This window comes from Argentina silus (assembly GCF_951799395.1).
Source record: "Argentina silus genome assembly, chromosome: 17".
Taxonomy (NCBI): domain Eukaryota; kingdom Metazoa; phylum Chordata; class Actinopteri; order Argentiniformes; family Argentinidae; genus Argentina; species Argentina silus.
In genome coordinates, this window is record NC_139671.1 from 6835194 (window position 1) to 6858259 (window position 23066).

At 44.8% G+C, this 23066-nt stretch overlaps 1 protein-coding gene and 1 long non-coding RNA gene across 2 annotated transcripts; both read right to left on the minus strand.

The window, feature by feature from the left end:
- LOC310817912 (reticulon-4-interacting protein 1 homolog, mitochondrial-like) lies at nucleotides 1-7030 on the minus strand. Its single transcript, XM_083688648.1, has 9 exons — nucleotides 6441-7030; nucleotides 6138-6289; nucleotides 5395-5463; nucleotides 4152-4276; nucleotides 3921-3969; nucleotides 3652-3788; nucleotides 2722-2905; nucleotides 1320-1415; nucleotides 1-369 (listed from the first exon to the last, which is right to left on the minus strand). Exons 1-9 carry the CDS (start codon nucleotides 6739-6741, stop codon nucleotides 154-156), a joined length of 1329 nt encoding a protein of 442 aa, XP_083544774.1. The 5' UTR covers nucleotides 6742-7030; the 3' UTR covers nucleotides 1-153.
- Nucleotides 7031-19633: 12603 nt separating this feature from the next.
- On the minus strand, nucleotides 19634-21906 carry LOC310818472. The gene is made up of 2 exons (XR_014554713.1): nucleotides 21786-21906; nucleotides 19634-20771 (listed from the first exon to the last, which is right to left on the minus strand). It is a non-coding gene; the product is annotated as an uncharacterized lncRNA (long non-coding RNA).
- Between the last annotated feature and the right edge of the window lie 1160 nt (nucleotides 21907-23066).

Sequence of the window (23066 nt, forward strand, 5' to 3'; positions counted from 1 at the left end):
TAAGATAAATAAATGCTTTATTTTTCAACAAGCAGTTGATAAGAAACACAAAGTATTGCAGTAGAGGTCAAGGATGAGAGTTCAGAGTTCTGTAGGCGTGACGGGACAAGTGGACAACCCCAGCGTTTTTTTTTGTGATGATGTCATAGCGCTTTAGTTCTTTGGTGCTGCCCTGATTTCCTCTGGCTCTGGTAGGGGTGGACTGTTTCTGCTGGTGTCCTCCTCCTCTTCCTCCTCCGTCACTGTGGTCCCCTCCTCTTCTTCAGCGACCGTCACCACCGTCTTCCCTCTGGCGTGACCCTGCTCCACCCTCTGGAAGGCCTGGGGCACCTGGGAGAACGGGAAATGCGCCTCCACGACGGGAAGGATCTACATGTGGAAGAGGTGGAGGGAATGAACACACATGCTTACAACTCTCTCCGAGAATGTTCTGACGTGTGTCTACAAACAATAAAAACACCCATACGTACTTAACTCTGTGTAGTTCTGTTTATCTGTGAATAAAATACAAAGTAAATCCTACAAACTACCCCCCCCCCATGCCAGATCATCTCTAAATGAATGTACAACCGTCAACAAAAACCGAGGGAGGGAGGGGCTGCCGGTGTTAGAATGTGATGAGGCTGGACAATCCTATGCCCCCCCTCGACCCTCCCCCTCCCCCCCCCCCAACATGTTATTCTGGTCAGCGTCTCTTGCCATTAACAATGAATGGGAAGGGCTCTGGCGTCACAGTGGAGAACAGCTAGCCGTCTGACAGGGATATGGAGGGAGGGGGGGTGTGTGTGTGTGGGGGGGGGGGGGGGGGGGGGGGGGGGTGAGTGTATGGGGGGTTGGAATGGCTTCCCGCCACCAGCACGCAGGTCCGAGTGCTGCGCTGCTTCCATAAGCCCTGGGACAAAGGGGTGCGGATTACACCCCCCCACCCCCCTCCTGATGATGGGGGGTCCCGTGCGCTTAGCGAATGGCTGCTCAGCACTGTTCAAAAACCATTCATCGCCTCCCGGACGGCGCCTGACTCACTGCCCACGAGCTAGCCAGCCAGCCAGCCAGCCAGCCACACACACGCACATGGGAATGCTCTCTCTCTCTCTCCATCTCTCTCTCTCTCACACACACACACAAAGATACAGGGGTGGTTTCTGAATATATGACTATGTTTGGAATCCCAGGCATGTTCAATGTCATTCCCACACATCACAGGATCTCTAGGCTTCACTGTATGAATTTCCAAAATGAGGCTATGGTGACAGGCCTACGTGGCTGTCCATGCTGGTTCTATTTGGCAGACCAGGTGCAGCCTGCTGTAAACCACTTACCTTTCCAGCATCCACCAGCTGGCTGACCTCGTCCAGGGCAGGGCCATCCGGAGCGTAGAAACCCCATCGGTAAAAGACTCCATTATATACAACGTTCTGAGCGGAGAGAGAAAGAAAGGGATCGAAACATATTTGACATGATGTTGAGGGCAAACGGACACACTATTACCCCCTTCCATGTATTTTCTAATAAATACTTTGTCGCCCGAGGGCACTTCAAAAGGCCCCATACAAAACAGAGCACGCATGTTCAATAAGGCTATGTTAGCATTTTGCTGTGAGTCACCAGGACGAAATGCTCCTGTCTATAAGGCCCACATGGGTATAGACATATTTTAATGATGCTGTTCTGAGCCACTAGAGGTCCCTGTTGGGCTGTGCTCTCTCAGGTAAAGCGTCCTGTTTCTGAGCCCTCGGGGTGTGACTCATGCTTCAGCCCCGCCGGGCTGGCCAGCCGGCTGCTCTCTGACACAATGGCATTATGGAGGCTTGGCGGGAAACACACAAACACCGTTTACAGAGGGGAGATCTCCCCCTCCATCTGCCCAAATACTGCCGTTTCAGCATTCCATACATGCACACCCACACAGGCACAAACACAGACAAACACACCCGCACACACATACACAGACAAGCACACACACACACACACACACACACACACACACACACACACACACACACACACACACACACACACACACACACACACACACACACACACACACACACACACACACACACACACACACACACACACACACACACACACACACACACACACAGCCCGACTCTAGTGCAATTGCCCTTGCCATCAGGCCTGTGGAGTTTAGGACAACTTCACATGGTCCCTAAAGCAGCCCCACCCTGTTCCAAACCATCCATCCATTAAATAAAGACCAAACCCACCACACCTACACATATTACATATGCTCTCCGCAAACAACAGAACAGCTGGAATGGGCAAAAACACACACACACACACACACACACACACACACACACACACACACACACACACACACACAACATAACATAACATAACATAACATACAAAAAAAACAAACACAGTTGCATTCCTCCTCTCAACCAACTGTATTTCAATCTCACATGTTTGTGATTTATTGCAGGCCCTACGGGGGTTAATATGACTGATCAAGCATAAACCACAATGAGGCCATGAGATGCTATCTCTACGAAGCGAAGTCAGGATAGAACATGCAGCGACTCTCCCTGTCCCAACCTCTCTCATCTGGGCCACGAATCAAAAGAGGAAAATTCCACCTGGTGTACCGGGTGGAAACGGAAAAAAATCGAGCTGCAATGACCAAAACGAGGGTTTCTATTTAGTTATGAAGCACTCTGTAACTCAAAACATACAAAAGGGGGCCAGACTTGTCACCTGTATGGCCTTGTTGCTCAGGGTGAGTCCTGTGTGCACTACACCATCCAGCAGGCCCATGGAGTCTGTGTTGAGCAGGAAGGGGGACACCAGGGTGACGAATTTTGCCCCGCACCACGGCTTCAGTAGGCCCATGGCCCACTGCTCTGTGTCCCCACCCACGTTGTCCAAGATCACGTCAAACCTGAGAGGAACACAGGGAGACAGAGCACCATTCATCACAGAGCCTAGGCGAGAGAGAGATGGAGGACTTAGCCATGACACAGCCAAAGAGGTTGCAGCAAGTCTACGTACAGAACACTTGAAACGATGACAACTACGGCGTTTCGCAAAGTGAACGGCGTTTCGCAAAGCCTATTGATCATTTTATGTAGAAGTCTGTGTATTTTCTCTCCTCAGGACCACCGAAGCAAGGCTAACAGGTTTTGTTTTGATGAGCCCCCTAGAGAAGGGCATTTAAGCGCCCACTCAGTCCTTGAGCCCTCGTGTCCATGGCAACCAGGAAGTGAATCAGTGGGTAGGTGTGCTCAGGCCTTCGTCCTGCTGGGCAGGATGATGTTTACGGTGGTTGTGAAGCAGACCGAGGAAAGGAGGGAGGAAAAAATGGTCCTTGAACTTCAAAATGAGCACGAACGTGACTCCATCCTGTCGCTCCTCCCATAACGCCTCACACAGCCGTAGATACAAAACCAATTTGATCAAGGGGAGAATCTCATCAGATCACATGGGGCTTATTTCAGGCAAAAGACATTCTGTTCTTTTCTGTTCGCCACTCACTCTCTTCCTGTTGCGGTCCTCGGCTGTCAGTTTAAGATCATCAGCTGATCTGCTCCAGACTTTCCCCTCATCCATCACAATACGAACCCGTAAACACACAGACAAACCCATACATGCATTATCGACATTATTAACACAGATCATGAAACACACTTCTCCATCAGCTCCAGCTGCGCAGCCACATCTCCCGCGGTGTAGTCCGCAACTTCATCCGCTCCCAGTCCTCTCACCAGCCCTTCGGCATTGTGGGAACAGGTGACGGTCACGTGGGCTCCCCAGGCCTTCAACAGCTATGGTGAAACAGGCGAGTGAGAACAACCTCTGTACACACCGACAATAACAACTCTCTACTTTCTTTGTGGTTATACACAAGGTCAACCACGAGAGGTCTGCCTGAGCTGGTTATCTGAAGCCTTCCTTACCTGGATGGAGAATGTTCCCACACCACCTGATCCACCATTGATCAGAACTCTGATGGAAGAGATCAAACAGAACGTCATTCCATTATTGTGGTGACGTGGTGAAAGAGGGCATAGAGAGAAGTGGAGCATTCACAGCTGTGTTTGTTTGTGTATTTTTCTGTTTGTTTGTTGTAGGCAGTGTATCACAGCACAAGGTAGCAAGGCCTGTTTGGGGGGGGGGGCAATACTTGCCGTTTGTTAGCGCGGTTGTCACGACACAGGCCGCCCGCGTTGACAAGGGCAGACTGGGCCGTAGCGGCGACGTAGGGGATGGAGGCTGCCTCTGTGTGACTCAGTGATCTGGGTTTGTGTGAAACCTGGGGTGAGTGCACAACGTGCACACACACACACACACACACATACACACAGGCGGGCACACACACAGACACACACACAGACATACACACACACACACACAGACACACACACAGACACACACACATCTGTCAGTTCCTTCCTGAACAGTTGTTGTTCCTAACATTTCCTTAGTTTTAGCACTGATGGAAAAGCACTGCCCAATGATTAGAGTTGCTGTGAGGACAGCACAATGGGAGGTGCTTGGTAAAAGACGCACCCCATAACCACACAGAGGCCAGTTTGTCTGTTTGCCTAATTGCTGCTTCTCTGGCTCACGCAACCAGTCCTAATTAATCATGCACACTAAACTGTCATATTACATAAGATATTTGCATCACGTCCAGTCTTTTTCTTCAACACATTTGCAAAGTTCAGATGAGAGTTCACTGGAGAACTACACCCTCTGGTTCTACCCTTTGTTTGAAAAAACACTTTAATTAAAATCCGAAAGACGCTGATGTCTCAATCCTGTGGGGAAGCGATCACCAAGGGGGCAGTCTGCACTGCAGGCAGTAAAACTTACAACAACAATGTAAAGTCAATCAATACACTGGAAAATCCCCCTCAAATAATAATAATAATAAAAGAATACCATGACAACAAACATTTCAGATGACAAACATAGCAAGCTTGTATAGAAAGCTCCATAGGATACTGTAAATATAGCTATTTAAGCCAGATTGTTGAACATGATCAAATATTTCTATCTTGTGCTAGTACAAGTAACGTGTCTAACCTTGACCAGCCACTAATATAGCTGACTTTTTTTTTTTTTTTTTTTTTTAAATAAATTGTCTAACCTGCATAGTTTTACACACTACCTGCGTTTCTGAGATGATGGGGAATGCGAAATAATGAAGAATATTGAATTATACTATGGTGGTAGTACATTTAGAAGCCAAATATTACAATTTTCATGTCAGTTTTGTCTCCAGTGATGTTCCACTTTACCAGCGTATTGATAAACAACAAACAAATTATTTCCTCAATGAGTAGAAATATCTTTGGCAAAACTGACAAAATGACAAATGACATTGACATTCAAATTTATTGAAATGCACTGGCATATGAGCTTTACCTCATACTCTGTCAGAGTCACAAATTCTGCAAGGCTGCCCTGTTTCCATGGAGGGATGGCTGCCCACACCTGTAAAAAATAAAACAGGAACATATTCAAGGTTATATTTAGTAATCCTGTTTATATACCTCCTCAATAACTAGTTGATAGACAAAGCACAGTATTAGTTGGTTCAAGAGTGTGAAAAATACTTATTTGTGTTCTCCATTGCTGACAATAAAGCTAATTTGACTAAATCAAAATTTAGAATTCAGAATAAATGTCAAATCAAGTCTGTTTTTAGTTTGTGGTCAACCACAACCATGCCCTATTTGACTAATTTTAAAACCAGACCCAAACTAAACTGCTTATAACAATAGAAATATGATGATCAGATGCAAAAGCAGGATGCCATTTGATAACTTTTCGTTTTGTGTGGATATGCTCAGATCATAGTTCAGAATAACATACTACACATGACAAGGAGATGAAGTAAACAATAATCAAATGAATAATCAAATTAAAACAGAATTTGGGCCCAATTCCAGGCCTGTGCAGCTTAAAAGAGAAATAAGTCATCTGAATAATAAACTATTATAGTCATTAATAAGTGATTAATGGGTGTATCACGTCCACATTTTCCTACAGTGTACATCCATTCCCACTACTATACCATTACACCTCAGTTGATAACCATTTAAGAGATTGAGGTCACTCCCATCTCTCCAATTGAGTATCAGGCCACATTAGGGCCGGTCCAGTACCTCATCTCCTGGTCTGAAATGGGTCACTCCAGACCCACAGTCCACCACCACCCCAGACACATCCCGGCCCAGGATGAGGGGAAACTCACTGCCAGTCTGGAGCACAGTCATTGGGTCCCGTCTCAGTTTTAAAATTCTCTCCCCATACCCACCTGACAAATCAGAAAGAGACAAACAAGAACACAAAGTGGAGCAGCAATAAGAACAGTGATGCACAGGATGATTATATCAGTGGCAGATGTACAATATATCAGATAGGCCTAAAGGGGCATGCGTGACGTTTTGGCATATAGTAATACTTACCCCTCATTGATATGTCAAGGGGGTTGAGACTCGCAGCGTGGACCTGTATTAAAACCTCACTGGCAAAGTTGATACTGGGGATCGTGGCTTCTTCGGTGAATCTCAGAACCCCATTGGTACCATACTGGTCAATCACCCAAGCGGGCATGTTATTGGTGCACAATCTTGAAGAACAGCTGAGATTTCTTCTGAGGCAACCCACATTGCATCCTCCTGAATTAGCTAGTGTTTTGGTCCAACTAAATGTTCTTGCGTAGGAGAGATATAGCCTGGAAGATGCAATTAGTTTGATTGGGCCCATTGTGAGTTCTATCGTAGCCACTTACTTAAGTGCCTAACAAGTCAACTGCCTTAGAAAGTTTAGTATTGCAATTGTAACACAGACATGAAGTCAGTGCAGAGGCTGTTCATGCATGCACGAGAACTGAACTGGGATACATGCAAATAAATCAAGTTCACCGATTTACCAAGAAGAGCCGTTTGAATATTACCAGACAACTGCAGATTGCAGAAGCGAATGTCAAAAGATGTTGATTAATTCATTATCCTTGGTTCGGTTATATGACATCTACACCCCGACAGCATAACAATATTCTGTACCAATACCCTTTGACCTCTGTGCCGTAAGCCAATGAGAATGGGCTGTCTGAGTCTTTGGACCAATAGGGAAGCACAAAACAAGGAACATGAGCACACACGTGAAGAGCAAAATGGCAGCGCTCTAGACTAACTTTTATGAAGGTTGTTTTTATTTAACCGAGACGTGTCCGATGATACGATCGAATTAATCGGAACGGAGAATGAACTTCAATTCAAATGTTATGAAACAGCGATAAAGTTGTTGCATTTGGTCCATTGTCATAGCATGCTTTTGCCTTCGATTGGCGAGATAGCTAACAAACTAGCCATAGGCTTAGGAAGTCAGTGCCAGGTAAGGCTCCAGAGCCCAGAGGGGAACAGAAGCTGATCTATGATCAGCTCCCAGATGCAACTTTCCCTCAACGCTCAAGACAGCCCTCTCCACCCTTATTTCTACCCCATGATGTTATTTTGTGTATTTCAGTGAATTCATCACTACACTGAAGATTTTAATTGGACAACAATCGATGCTTCCCATTTGCACATCATGCAGTACTACATTCTCCCACCAAAATGTATTAGAAGTTCCATGACGTCTTTCAGTTGCAATAAATAGGCCTGCATGTTTGGACAGGAACTGACTCATTCTATCATGTGGTTATCATATGACCATGATAATAGAACAGTATAGCAATTGCCACTTATGGCGGCTCATAATCTTGCACGGCAGACTTGACAGTAGGCTGTATCTAATATTCAAATACACGTTTTCTGGGTAGGTAGGTTACAATAGGTTGTTCTGATAGGTTTGTGCATCAAAATTGTAACATTTGGATGTTAAAACTGGCCATCAAACATAGCAATATCTATGTATGTGTATATTTCGACGCATAGATTTATTTCTCCAGGATTCATGTTTTTTCAACACAATACTGTGTAAGCCTAATACAATTTTCAATTCTAATATGCTTTCTTGCTGAACATGAAGAGTCATCATTTTTGAGTCATCCTGGAAACCTGTTATCTGCCATTGATTAACTTGGGACTTAATAGATTGAATAGAATAGAATAGATTGAAAGCAACCCTCTTTGTGTAATGACTGATGAGATGGTGTGATTTTTGAAGGTAGCTTTGTTTTGGTGTAGTAATTTGTCTTAGGATTTGTTTGTAGGATTTGTATGTCTTGCATTTTCATCTGGTTCATTGTGTTGTGAAAGAACAACGGGATCTCTTCTGATACACTATGAATTGTAATAGGGATGTCATTTTACACTGCCGGTATCAAAACACAGTGGCCTAACCATTATTGTGGCCTAACCATTATTGTGGCCTAACCATTATTATGGCCTATTGAAGCTCTGTTAAATATGGTCATTGTGTAGTTCATTTTACATTCCTAGTGGGAAGGACATGTTAGCCAGTTGTTGTCCATTCTATTTCAATAAAGATTGAAAACAAATGTCCTCAGTCTGTGTGATTCATTGTTTATCCATGAAGATTGAGATACTGTACGTACACTGTGAAGACAGTGATTATCTACAGGTGTCTGATTTAGTTCATTTTAATACACTGAGGTCTTGCAAACTGGGCTTGAGGCTTTGCAACTCATCATCAACGCATCATGTCGCTCTGCGTAGGCTGTGGTATTTGTTACTCAGGACAGGGATGGGAATAAGCTGTTAATGTTCATACCATCTACTGAAAGATAACCAAATCACTTATTTAGCACACTGCTAATGATGCAATGCAAATGAAGCTACTTCTCTTCTCTACTTCCCTTATGGTTAAAAAAAGACCCATTGGTCAAAAATGCTACTACAATGTATGTACTCATACTCAATTATAGAACCATTGACCTCATCAGCAGTGCAGACTACAGAGCCCTTTGGCACTGGTTCAGACACTGGTTCTTTTTTCACAGTGGCAGATGAGCCCGGAGAGTCTCTCTGCGATTTTAAACCTCAGAGGAGAGTTGGCCAGCTGAGAGGAGGGGGAGAGGACCGAGGGGCCCTGGGGCAGAATAATCCTGATTCAGCATGACACCAGGCCACAAACAGAGCTGGCATTATAATCACATCTCCTAGGGGAAGGAGGACACACACTATATTGGGTGCTTTGTTTTAGCCACCTCATTACAGTGGGGCCGCCTAATGAAGTATAGAGAGACAGTCTCTGGGATAACAAGGAACCCTGCAGTTCCGCATTCTTCAGAGTGGGGGTGCCATCACTCCCTACGACACTGCCTCAACACGTAGCCAGAGCATGGGGAATGGGTCAGACACTCACCAGCATCCCATCCCCTATTAAAGCCTGTTTGTGCGGAGGGGCGCGTCCTGGCTCTCAGAACGGCCTGGGATAGCTTTTTATCTGGGTCTCTGTAACCGTCCTGGGACTGATAACCCAAATCACATGGTAACACAGCCTTAAGTGTAAGTGTAAGCCTTTATAATTGATCCCATTTAATTGATCCCATTTAAAAATCTGCAAGATATGTGCACTGTCACCATTTGACGAGGGAAATCTAACCATATCCTTGAGGACTTCAGCCACAATGACGAAGAATTGATTGATCCATATTTCCCCTTTCTCACACAAACAAACTCTCTCTCACTCTCTCTCTCTCTCTTTCTCTCTCTCTCTCTCTCTCTCTCTCTCTGTCTCTCTCACTCTCTCTCTCTCTCTCTCTCTCTCTCTCTCTCTCAGACAGACACTCAAACACAGACACAGATAGACAGACAGACAGAGACACACACACACACTCACTCTCTCTCTCTCACTCTCTCTCTCTCTCTCTCTCTCTCTTCTCCCTCTCCTCTCTTCAGTCAACCAGCCTTTCTTTCTTATCCCTTCATCTCTCACAGAACGGAGGTATCTAATAGACAGACATAATGAGTGTGCTGTGTGTCTGGACATGAATAGACTCTCACTGCTGATGTCACAATGAGTAGTAACCATGTTTACAATGAGACAGAATTGGATGCTCCTGTTCTAAGAAAGAAAGGGACAGGAAGACTGGTTGGGTTGGTTCTCTAGATTGATATTTTTAGAGCGGTCGAGAGGTTGCTCTCCCTGGAAACTAGCCCACTGCTTCAGTGATTGGGTACCTTACGTCAGCCAAGCTGTTGTCTAGGGCTAGTGGATAGCTAACTCCTGGAAGGCTTATCACTATGGATGGGGATGGAATCCAAAGGTTTTTTTCGGGGGAAAAGATGTCGTAAATACCCCCTTGTGCCACAGTAACCTGCCAACGCTGACCAATTAACAGTATGGAGATGTTAATCACAGTGTGAGTGGCTCAGCATTATTCTAGTGTCAGGTGATAATGAAGTGAAAATGGACTTGTTGTGTGTCGCTCGTGCGTGTTAGTCAGTGGGGAAGCACATTGTTTCCCCTGCCTCTTATCCTGGGAGTCAGTGGTTGACAAAGAGCCCATACCTAGTACAGAATGGTCACACATTGGCTTTTAATATGATTACAGAGAGGGGTGTGAAACCACACTGGACCTAAACCACCTGCATTTTCATATCAACACGTTTTCAGAAGGTAGAGCTGAGAAAGAGACAGACGGAGGGAGAGAGAGAGAGAGAGAGAGAGAGAATGAGTGAGAGAGACAGAGAGAGAATGAGAGAGAGAGACAGAGAGAGAGAGAGAGAGAGAATGAGTGAGAGAGACAGAGAGACAGAGAGAGAATGAGAGAGAGAGAGAGAGAGAGAGAGAGAGAGATTGGTGGATCGGGGTCTCTCTCTCTCTAATGAAAACGTGTTAAAATGTGTCATTACATTCCCCTGATGCCCCACCCGGCACCCCCCCTCCACCAAACCCCCACCACCCCCCACCCCCACCCCCCGCCTCTATCACTGTCAGTGTGCCTCAGAGGCTCTACCATAGGAAAAACACAATACAGCGTGTCATTCATCTGAGAGATAGCATCTTATCTGCAGGCTTCCTCCACAGTGCAAGGACAGCGTCAGAAATATAATACACGGCCCGGTCTCTGTTTATCCTGCGGATTAGTGAGCAGTATATGCTGACGTGGGAGTTATTGCCCTCTGTTTGGAAGTACAGAGAGAAGCCCTTGGTCGGCACATTGATTCAGAACAGACAGTACGCAACACACACACACACCGTGAGCAGTTTGGAGTTTCGCATTCCTCTTGTTCTCCTCTCCCATACCTCTTTCAGTTTTCATTTGGAGAGTTTTTTTTTACTTTTTTTTTACTTCCTATATGAGCGTGGAGATGGTGTTTACGCGGGGGGGGGGGAGCTCGTCCCTGCTTGCCTGTGATGTCTGGTGGCCAGTTCATCTGGGTATGAGGAATGGAGGAGGGAAGTGTGTGTGGCAGGATCCCAGGTCGGGCGGAGAGAGTTACGAGTCTGAAGCGCTGTCTGAGTCCGCTACGTCACCCGAGTGGGGTGGCTGGAGCCGCTCCATATCTCACTGCCTTCCCAAAGGAGTGACGCAGCACATCAAACACAGACACACAGTACAGACAGACAGACAGACAGACAGACAGACAGACAGACAGACAGACAGTACAGACAGACACTCAAACACAGACACATAGATAGACAGACAGACAGACAGACAGACAGAGGTAAACACACACACACACACACACACACACACACACACACACACACACACACACACACACACTCTCTCTCTCTCTCTCTCTCTCACTCACTCACTCACTCACTCTCTCTCTCTCTCTCTCTCTCTCTCTCTCAGAAGGGACTTACACATTCCAGTCTCACACACCAAAACATCTGCCAGAGTGACTTTATTTTCACACTTAATTGGGCACACATTTGAAAATGCACCATGTTCATTATACAAATGTCACTGCTGTGCTGCCAGAGCAGGGGAAGGGGAAGGAGAGGGGTTGGAGATGTGGGTGAGTGGAGCGGGTGAACTGCTAATGAGATTGCATCCAGGCGAAAGGCTCCTCGGCCCCACACCTCCCGCCCATGTAAAAACTGTCTGGAGAGGACACACACTCACTCACCTAACTACCAGAGATATATTTAATATAAAGAGGGATATCTTTCCATCACACGTAAATGAACCGTTTATTTTACAGTTTATTTTAGTCTCCCATATTCAAGAACCGGCGCTGTCCCCAGTGGTCCTATGATCTGTTACATTATCTCTCCTGAGAGTGAGACTTTTGAGAGTGAGACATTTACCATGCAAATTCATGTGAAATCCACTTCCTGTTTAGGTGTGATTTTCGTAGGTATGAATAGGAAGTGGGGCCTTGTCTGATTCTCATACAGTGTGGGGGAGACAGGGGACCTATTGTGTGGCTCCAACCAGGCCCTGTAGGCATGTGACGTGGGCACAAGCATTGTCCCATGTGACACAATGAGGGCACCATGCTGGGCCCGTACAGTCAAGTGTGGGAGGATTACAGTACACCGATGTTGAACTGGCACTGAGATATCTCTCAATGAACCTTATGGTATATCAACGGTCTCTGAAACCACTGTTGCAGCTTATGTGAAAAATTGGTTCACGTCGTACATAGGCCTTGCTATACCAGCTTTACTTTGCCGTCAGAAAAACAATTACACTCCATTGCTTGGGTTGTAGTTAGAAGGCTTTTCTATGTGAGGAGTATGAGGCTCCCCAAGTTCTTGTGCCATGCTGTAGGTGAGACAGTGTCCTACAGCCACAGGACTCTGCAGAATGTCACATGGAGCAGACAATGATGCAGGACATCCTGCCATGGACGTCTGAAATGAGAGCAGAGATTGGGGAGAGAGGACGGGAGATAAAAAAAGAAATGAAAGAAAAAATGTGAAGGGACTAGAATGATCTCAGAATCCGTATTTGAGTCGTCTCTGACTCATCTCACTTCTGTTGGTGGTTTTTCATATCCCCAATAACTGGCACAACAACCTTATAATATGGCAAGAATATGGTGGAAGACAGCATGGCTGTCTGAATAGGGTATTTTCTGACATGGTAGGCTCTTGTTTTTGGAAGGGGAGTTGGCTTTATCTGACAACTATTTGGATATCAATCTGCTTATCAACAACAAGTGGCAGATTGATATGGGGAAAGAGGACTACTTCCTTTTCCTCCTTTCTACCCACAATCCCCTGGGCTCAAACACAAACACATGCAGAATGTGAATGAACACAGATTTAAAAAAAAAAAAAAAATCTCTCTCGCATGAAAACCCATTGTGAACAAAATCACTCTGTTCCTGCTCATTGAAATGCCTGGATATTGCTGCTGTATGTGTTTTGGTAGAATTGCACCAATATTGAAAAACATCACTACACATTGATAGTTTGCTTCAAGTTTTGATCTGAAAATGTGATTGTTTATTTCACGTCAGTTGTCTTTTACAGTAGGCAAGGTTACATCATGCATTGTAAATGCATCATTCTATACATGTTATACAATGAGGTGCTAGACTTGAGTGTGCTTTTGTGAGATCAATCAGGTGTTTTTGACAGGTGTGGAAGGCCTATGAAAGCTTGGTTGCTACGCTGGGCATCCTCCCACAACAGATGGTGGTCAAACAGACCGGCTTGCTCACACATCCATGTATTCAACACTTATTGTATTCAGGTCATATTCATGTAATGTACTTTATGGGGTCCTAGATGGGCCTTTTCAAATGGCCCTCTTTCGCCACACTCCCCCGGCAGAAAGAGTGGGTGGAAGCTATTCCCAGTAAACATCAGGTGGCATCAGGTATCCTTCCAAAAGGAAAAGGGGACGGGGGGACGGGGGGACCGGGGGGACGGGGGGGGGAGACAGGCGACTGGGAGGATGTGGAGCTTGTCCTAGATATGCTGTTACTAGATCAGCTGTCTCAGAGGACAGTCAGCAGGGTATAGACACTTTGCACAGGGCGGTAGTGGTGTAAATTTGGAATACCTGATTTGGTTATAAAATCAGGTTAGCCAAATGCGCTTTCACTTCACAGACATATTAAACAGGCCACAGTCGTGTAACTCAGCGAGCACAGGGAGCACCATATTCATTAGAACCTTACAGCCATGTTAAATAAGCATCTCCAAGAAAAGCAGGTGGCAATTATAAACATAGCGGTTCCATTTCGAGAACAATCGTTTATGTGGCCTATCAAATCATCCTAAATTGGGTTAACAGATACAATATATGATAGGTTCAATCTAAGTGAGCTTTTGATGTTTTTGTTCATGACATCTGTTGCAGTTGCATGTTGAGATGATGTCTTATGCGAGACACTCTGGCGTCTTCCCAGAAGTCTCAGAGGTCTAATCCAGGGACACGCAGCAGATAGGGAGGCTGCTCTCAAAGAGGGCTGCTTATATTTCTCTTCTCTTTGGTCTCCATGGTGACAGCAGTAGCTCGAAGGGAATCAGAGAAACTGTACACAGAGTCTTAGGTCATAATTGACAAGCTTATAGCAAAGGAACAGTGTGACCTCTAATACGACTTGACATGACAAGAGTTAGCAGCATTTGATTAGTTTTATTTGCCGTAATCCACGTCAGTACATTATAATTACATGATTATTATATTACAATTTCAAACGAGGCTTGACCCAAACCCGGTACTTGTAGGCAAGCTACTAATGCACACTACAGTATATGGAATTGATATGATATCTATGACAGATGTTACGTTGATGACTACTGCATTGTGTGAAGATGTGTAGATCCGACCATGACATGGTCAAATGACGCTGTAATCACAGATATATCGCACAACTAACCTATTGACAAGTGTATATTCTGTGTGGTTTAATTATACAGTGAATGGGAAGCTCAGTGTTCCCAGCCGTAACACGTTTTTAAACATGACGGGCCAGAGACAACCCAATCAGTGAAAAAGATCGAACCATCTGGCAGGAAGTTCCCTTCAGCGATGCATTCTGGGTCTTATCACTGAAAGATTTACGCCGTGCTCGGCGTCGGTCTGTCCCCCCCTCATGCTTACGGAGGATATCCCCCCTATCTGAGCCACCATGGATCACATTCTAACGTTCAAACAATGTTCATTGAAGGCGTTCCCGTATCCTGGTTCAATCGCTTGGCTTGATTCCCAAAACGACCAATGAAGAGTATGTGCTACAGGTGTGGAATTACAAAAATGTACTGACAGACAGGGGAAATGGGAAGTTTATTGAAAAGCAGAATGCTTGATGGTCTGTATGAATCAGAGTTGGGGTCAATTTGAATGTCAACTTACTCCACTGTGGAATTTTGCAAATGTGAGGCTGAGAAACGTGGAAATGTGTAAATCCATGCAAATCCAAGCTCCATTGACTTTTTTGTTCTCCATAAACAAAGGCTTCAGGTAAACATGTTCATCAACCAGGATGCATCTTGATTTAAATGGTCAAATTCATCCTGGAGCCTGTTCTTCATTATGTACAGTATCCATTCTAACCTCTGATGGTTTGATTACATTTAATCTCAAAGTTGAAATTACATTAGAAGCTATTTCTACAATTGCAATATGAGCATTTTCACATTTCACAATTTCTATTTCTGCAGACAAAAACGCAATCCCACAAAGCTACAACCAAAGACTTGTACAGATTTGAGTGTTAACCCAAGAGTTGGCAAATTGCCTTCTACTGAATCCACAAGTAATACTGATGAGGCATTTTTTTTGTAACAGGATGCTTCTTGACCGCCATTAGCCCAAGTATACAGTCCATAGAGCTGTGGGTGTCCTGATCCCTGTATCCATTCACAGTCAATGGGCCACTGCCTGCAGAGTAAACACAGTATTGTTCTGTCTTCCCCTCTGACTCTGGCTCACCTGGCTGCTACCAACCACTTTAATGAGCTTGGTTTCAACTAAATTTATACTGTACAACCGGGTAAAATCAGAGCAAAATGTTGGAATGGAAAAATCTGTACGGGGGGGGAGGGAGGGTATTTTTGACAGTTTTATGGCTGCCATAACAGATATTTCATATTTGAATGTTATGTTTGTTTTTGGTACTGTGGTACTACTACAGTAGGGTATTTTTGTGTGAAACAGATATGTAAGACAAACAGACCTTTCTGTTGAAGCTGTGTGAGCAGCTGTTCTCTTCTGTAATTGTCTTCTCTGTATGACCTGCATGGCCTCCAGCCCTCACCCTGGTCTTCTTACCAATGACCGGGAATTAACCAGCACAGAGCCAGCACTTCTTGGTGCTAGGCAACCAGCCATGTGCTGGGCAGGTGTGACACAGAGATCTGCAGCGGTCCAAGGTGCCCACTGGATAATTTATGAAGGCTGAATGTCCTGCTTCTGGAGTCCAATCTCTGTCCTGCTCACCTCACAACTAGTCACCAGTTACACAGACAAACATACTCGAATGCATTTCTGCTTGATTTACAATGACAAAGAAAATGTCTGCCGACTATGCATATGGTTTGATCGATGGTATAGATTGTATCACAAGGCTGACACGTGATAGTTTTGGTCTTAAAGGACACAAGTTAGCTGGTACTGTATGTTGCTGAAAGATGCTAATTGAATGGCAGTAAGTTACTGTACTGCGATATGTTTCTGATACGACTGATGCACTCAAGGGACGTCCCCATTTCCTTAAGAGTACTGTAGGTAACCCTTCACTGAGGAAACCTGACACAACTAAGGGGGGCCTCAACCCAGCGAGAGGAATGTGCCTGCACATTATACTGCACTAGCCAGGACTCACACTCTCTCTCTCTCTGTCTCGCTCTCTCTCATACACACACACACACCTCACACACACACACACACACGCACACACACGCACACACACACACACACACACACACACACACACACACACACACGCACACACACACGCACGCACGCACACACACACACACACACACACACACACACACACACACACACACACACACACACACACACACACACACACACCCTTCCCCAACCACTTAGGAATATTTGTGGATGGATGAGAGGATGCACACCTGGTGGATTCCACAGGATAAGCGGGAACACACTCTGTGTGTGAACACAAACACTCACTCTCTGCCAGCTCTGCCAGCAGGGCCATAAAATACGGTGTCAGCAGTGGGCATCACTGACAATAACCCATCTCCTGTCTTACCCCTACCACTAAAGGACGGGGACGGGGGGGGACGGGGGTCTACTCCCTGCAGGTGTGTGTGTATGTGCGTGTGTGTTACAGGGACTGTGACACCATGGTCACAGTCCCTGTAACAGGAAGACTGGCGGCGGCGTGAATAATTGATGAAGCCAATCAATGATTAAAGGTCTTTATGTGTCACACCTCACACCACATAGGGGGTGAATGGCTTTGTGTCATTCAATGAAGAGAGAGAGAAAGGGGGGGGGGGGGCATGGAGGGCTTGGAAAGGTGTGGTGAGACAGGATGAGGTGGGTGGGGGTGTAAGTGGTTGGAGGGAGGGAGGGAGGGAGGGGGGTCAGGGAGAGAGGGAGTCAATAATGGGGGAACAAAGAAGAGTCCAAAGAGGGATGGAGTGGGAGAATAAAAAGGGGGAGGGAAGATTGGATGGGGGAGGGAGGAGAAGAAAGTGGTGGCAGGGTGGTAGGGTTAATACAGGGAATACAGACTAGCACTTTCCCAACATACCCCACTTTTACAGTAGCTGAACTTTTGCACACACACACACACACACGTGCACACACACACACGCACACACACACACACGCACACACACACACGCACACACACACACACACACACACACACACACACACACACACACAAAAAACAACCTAGAATAGTTTTCTTCCCTTTCTCTAGCATAGTGACTGCTTGTGGCATTTATTCTTATGGAAAGTCTTATTGGCTGTGATGTATAGTCGATTCTTTTATTGGATAAGAGCATCTGCTAAATGACTCCAATGTAAATGTAAAGACAAGGAGTGTCTGGTACCATGGAGAGAGAGGGATGTATGGAAAGGTAGAACGCGTGGTGAGGTAGGCAAATGATGATCATTTCCATACATTGGAGGCCTAGAAGAAGGAAAGGGAAGAGTAAAGAGAGAGAGACTAGAAGGACAGGATGGGAGAGGGGGAGAGGGGGAGAGGGGGAGAGGGGGAGAGGGGCTGGGCAGGGCAGGGCAGGGCAGGGCAGGGCAGGGCAGGGCAGGGCAGGCAGAGGTTGATAGTAAGGAGGATGGAAAGAGCCCGGAAGACAATAGGCCGGCCTAATGAGTCATAAAGCCTGGGTTTAGGGTTTTTACTTCATGGGTTACTTCCTACAATGCTGACTCACACTCACAGTATATTAGTCCATTCAGGAAACATGTCATACACAACAGGTTGCATAGTTATACATGGTCCTCTATGGCTGAGTCGGTAGGGCATGGCGCTAACAACGCTTAGGTTGTGGGTTTGATTCCCACTGGGACCATATATACTGAAAAATGTATGCACTCACTGCAATGTAAGTCGCTTTGGATAAAAGCGTCAGCTAAATGGCATATATTATGATTATATTATACTATACATAGGAGCCTAAAATGTGTATTCTTTCCACATTTGGTGCATAACTTTACCTGTCATCTTGGAGTTTATCTGGATGGAACACATTTACTCTCCAGTGTGGCTGTGAATGTGAGGACTGTTTGTGGCAAACAAGCAGCAGGTACCTCAGATTCCCTTCATTTTGCATGATGCTTTGGAAAAATCCAAAGGAAAGAAAGCCAAGTATTTGTTAGGCAAAATCAATCTAGTTAACATTGCAAATTGGGAATCAATTGCGAGACGGTCAACAGAGTCAAGCAAAAGGTGTTGTATGTATGTAACTTTGAGATTTAATTTTTGGAGCATATCTGATGATTTCCAGTCCTTCTACACCTTCTGCCTATATGTTGAGTTTCGTCTGGTCAATCAATAATGGTTCGTCTGATACTGGCTCTGCAGATAGAAGTCACCAACCAAATGACATAAGCACTCCCGCCCATATGATTCTATTATGTTGCCAATCTAAAACAGTGAAGCCTCATCCACGTGACAAAATAACTTGCATAGTATGCAGCTGTCGTTATGAAAATACAGCACTAGGGCAGAGACAAGACGAGACAGAGTTTGATAGAGCCGAGAGCAGAGAAACATGTCTCTTTACTTTATCAAATGTGATATTATATGCCTTGAGGGGAATCTTTACATTCTTGGCAAGTGTATACAATTCAAGGAGTTAGAGAAATGTGGCATTTTCCCTCCTGGGTTCTCAGACAAATTGCCTTATCTATAGAACGACTGTGCTGAACCCCAGTCTGTGTGTGACTGGACTTTAGCCAGAGGAGATCTAGGGGGCATCATGGAATGCTGAGTCCAGCTCTGACCCTGCCAGCTCAGCAGCTGTCCGTCTAGACTCAGTGGCAGCTCAGTATCAATGAATACTGTACACCGCACCCCTATAGAAAACTACATGAGGGTGATGTAATGGCTGGAGATCGATGTGGATTTCAGTGAGATCAGGTGCCAGTGATCTAGCATGGTGTTTCATAACACGGTATCCAAAAAGATTCCCTAGTGGTTTCAGAGAGTTTAGTTAACGTGTCGCCTCTTGGATCCCCAAACAACTTACCCATTCCAGACCATAATTCTTTTAAGACAAACACCTTTCAACAATAAACAAGGAAACACATACAGCAAAATAATTTTTATAATTTATTGTACATTGTCATTTCTTCCATTATCTTACTCAAACTAACAAACATTGTAACATTGCCATTTATACAAAATATAAACTATAAGGGGGAAATATAAATGCAACATCAACCCTTCCCACATGTTTACATTACAGTCATTGTGTGGGACCAACCCAGGCATTGAAAGGGAAAGATGCCAGTTATACCCTCCTTGTAAAAGACCATAATTCTTTAGAAATCACAAGGCAAAACCGACAAAGCCCAGTGTCAACTTATTCTCTCTACAGCACATGCAACTCTCTCTGGGACATTTCCAATGACCAAACTCAGAGCCAAATCATTAAAACCCCATTTAAAATCTTAATAGGCTCGAGTTTGTTGGGCACATACAAAACGATTTTGATTATTTTCAAGGTGAAATTAAAACTACGATAAGAACTTCTGTACACTCAAGTGGTCCACGTTTTTCGAGACAACCACTTCCCTACGCCACTTGACATGACAACCACTGCCCTATGCATTCCCAAATTGATGGCCAGGATGTATGGTGGTGTTGACTTTGGAAACACAGGTCTTGAGGGATGGAGGTGGGTAGTGCTGGAGCAAGAAGCCATATTGCGCCATTCCTTGGATTCTCCATGAGCAACTGACGGGGGGGGGGGGGGGATTGATGGTTGCAGTTTCCTCTCCAGTAAACATTACGCCCCTCTTTTTGAGAGAAAAAGTATTTCGGTATTAGATTTCATTTTTTTCTTTTGTTTGGGGTGGGGTGGGGTGGAGTGGGGTCGGGGTGGGGTGGGGTGGGGTGGGGGGGGGGGGTCGGGGGGGGGGGGGTGACGTGGAGTCCATCTTGGCGGCTGGATGTTAGTCTTGTGGTCTCTGTTCAGTGCGGTTGAGGGGGGATGGTGGTGGCTGGAAGGGTCAGGGTTCAACAGTAGCGGTGAAGGAGAGAGGTCGCCATGACGATGGGGAGCAGGAGGGAGAAGGGGCCAGACTGCAGAGAGACGCCTGCTCCGGTAGGAGAGGTGGAGTTGGCTGAACTGCTGTACGTGTCTGTCGCCATAGTCGTGGCGTTGACGCTGGAGCCGGCGCTGGTCTGGTTGCCGCCTGCTGTGGATTCCGTGGTGTTCATAGAGACCACCTGCTGGCAAACAGGAAGAGGCTTTGTTACGCATCTCAATAACTTTCAGAAAAATCTATTAGGATATTAAATTAAGTTCCTTGTCCAAGTTCAAGCACATTTCAGCAAAACCCCGCCCATATTCAGTGCATTTTTTGTTACAGGACCAGATTTCTATAAAATGTATAAATAACATTGAAGGTATGGCCTTTAAAAAGCATTGCCCAGTCTATATTGAAACAAATCATGCAAAGTGGCACTGGTTCTCTAGGTCTAACCTAATATATTTAACTATTTAAATATTAAGCAACATTTACACTGGATGGAAAAATAGTTCCCTCTGCTCATGGGGAAATGGTCCTTAAACACAGGCTGCAAAACCCCCCCATTACATTGCATCTTAAATCAAATCTAAACTACAAACACTTTGGAAAGGAGCCTATATATATAAGAATGAAAACATAGTGGTAGATTTAGCCTTCAAAGGGTGTCACCCTTTTTACGTGACAGGCCTATAGTTCGTAACGCCAGAGGTGGGATAATACGCGAGAAAAGCGCATAGGCTGCTGACGGTCTTCACTATCCGTTTCAGGTTTCTTTTGACGCGCCGTATTGAACGAAACTTTATCCTTTGGGAAGACTCAGGTATACGCTGCTTTTAAATCATTCATTCGCACGGTGTTTCAATAGCAAAGTGATACAAAAAAATTGAATAATAAAAGAAGTATCAAAGCAGGATAATTGCAGCAAAAGACAGCTATTTTCAATAACCATGTTAAAAGTGGAGATCACGTACCATTAATTAGGCTATTGGCACAGAGTGATAGGTAGAAATACATTTCTAACTTGGATCGAATTATTTTACAAGATATGGCTGGTCCCCAAAGCCATTTAAAGTCGTTCGGTATCAGTTCACAATTACATTATATCAATGAGCCTTCATTGAGCAAAGAACATCACACATATGTTAAAATCTTGGCTCTCTCGAAAAAACATGAAATGTTAATTAAAGAAAAGATCGGGAAAAAAATAGCATACCTGTGTCGATAAACATAAGGCGAACACAATCACTCCAAGATGAACAACCGTCATTTTTGACATTTTAGTGATGATTTGGCCAGATCTACAAGCACAGACACTGTTTCAACTGCTGCCCCTCTGAAATGTGATCACTGAAATTGTCGGACCTACCTTTTTATACCAGCATCATGACTGACGTGTGACGTCTAGACTTGGTCGCATCCCTAAACAACCTGTGAACAAAAGGATCGACCGAAGTGAAAACAGTCAAATAAAGTATATGTATATATCAAAATATTATCTATTGTTTACATTTGTGCATTACTCATTTGGTAAATATGTATTTTAACCTTTCCATCTAAACAGTCTATTATGGGAAGGTTATTCGGACGCTTTCACGGGGACAAAACTATGCAACTATATCGTCATATGGAACGGGACGGATCAAATAAAACAATACTTCTGTATCAGGTTTGGACATTTAATGTAACACAACTTGTTGCTTTAACAGTATTTGGACCAGCAGCGACATCTCCTGTCTTCAGAAGGATATTAACGTTTAGGCCTCCCTGTGAGCTCAAGCTAAATGCAATGAGATTATTTTAGGAAGTTATTAAAAAAATAAAGTTTTATTGCATTGCGGTCTTTTTATTAACCCCCAATCCATCAATCTATTAGTCATTAAACATTAAGCAGTTATTAAGCAGTCAGTCTTTGGGCAGTTCATACCATTATATAGAGTTATTTGGACCCAGAGAGGTATAACTGCTGTCCAATCCCTACAGCATTCCAACAGAAATAAATTGCAAAGGTGTCATGCTGTAGGTAACTACAGAGGTGGGGCAAACAGGTGCAACAGGTGAGGTACCCTATACAGCAAATAGATCGATATCGCCCTCTGATGGCGAATCAGGGTAACGCAAACTCAAATAGAGAGCTCACCTTCAATCCAACCATTGCTAATGAGGGAAACCTGTTTGTCCCCACGTTTTCAATCATTTTCTAAATTGGCAGGGTGTATGACACTAGTATCATCTGTCTTTGGACAGTAATGCAAATAATGATACATTAGGGTTCACAAAATGGCCCTTTTTTATTATGAGATCCAGATGTTGGGGATTGTAACTTTAGATCCATAAATACCGTCTCTAGTCCCCCGCTATTTGGGTAAGTGGATTTCTTGGGGAATACTGAGACAACCCCCCCCCCCAGAGGAACCCAAGGGGACAGTGCTCCCTACAGGGGCACCAGATGTGCTCTGTTATTGAGAGGGAGAGAGTGGGGCCTTTTGTAAAGCAT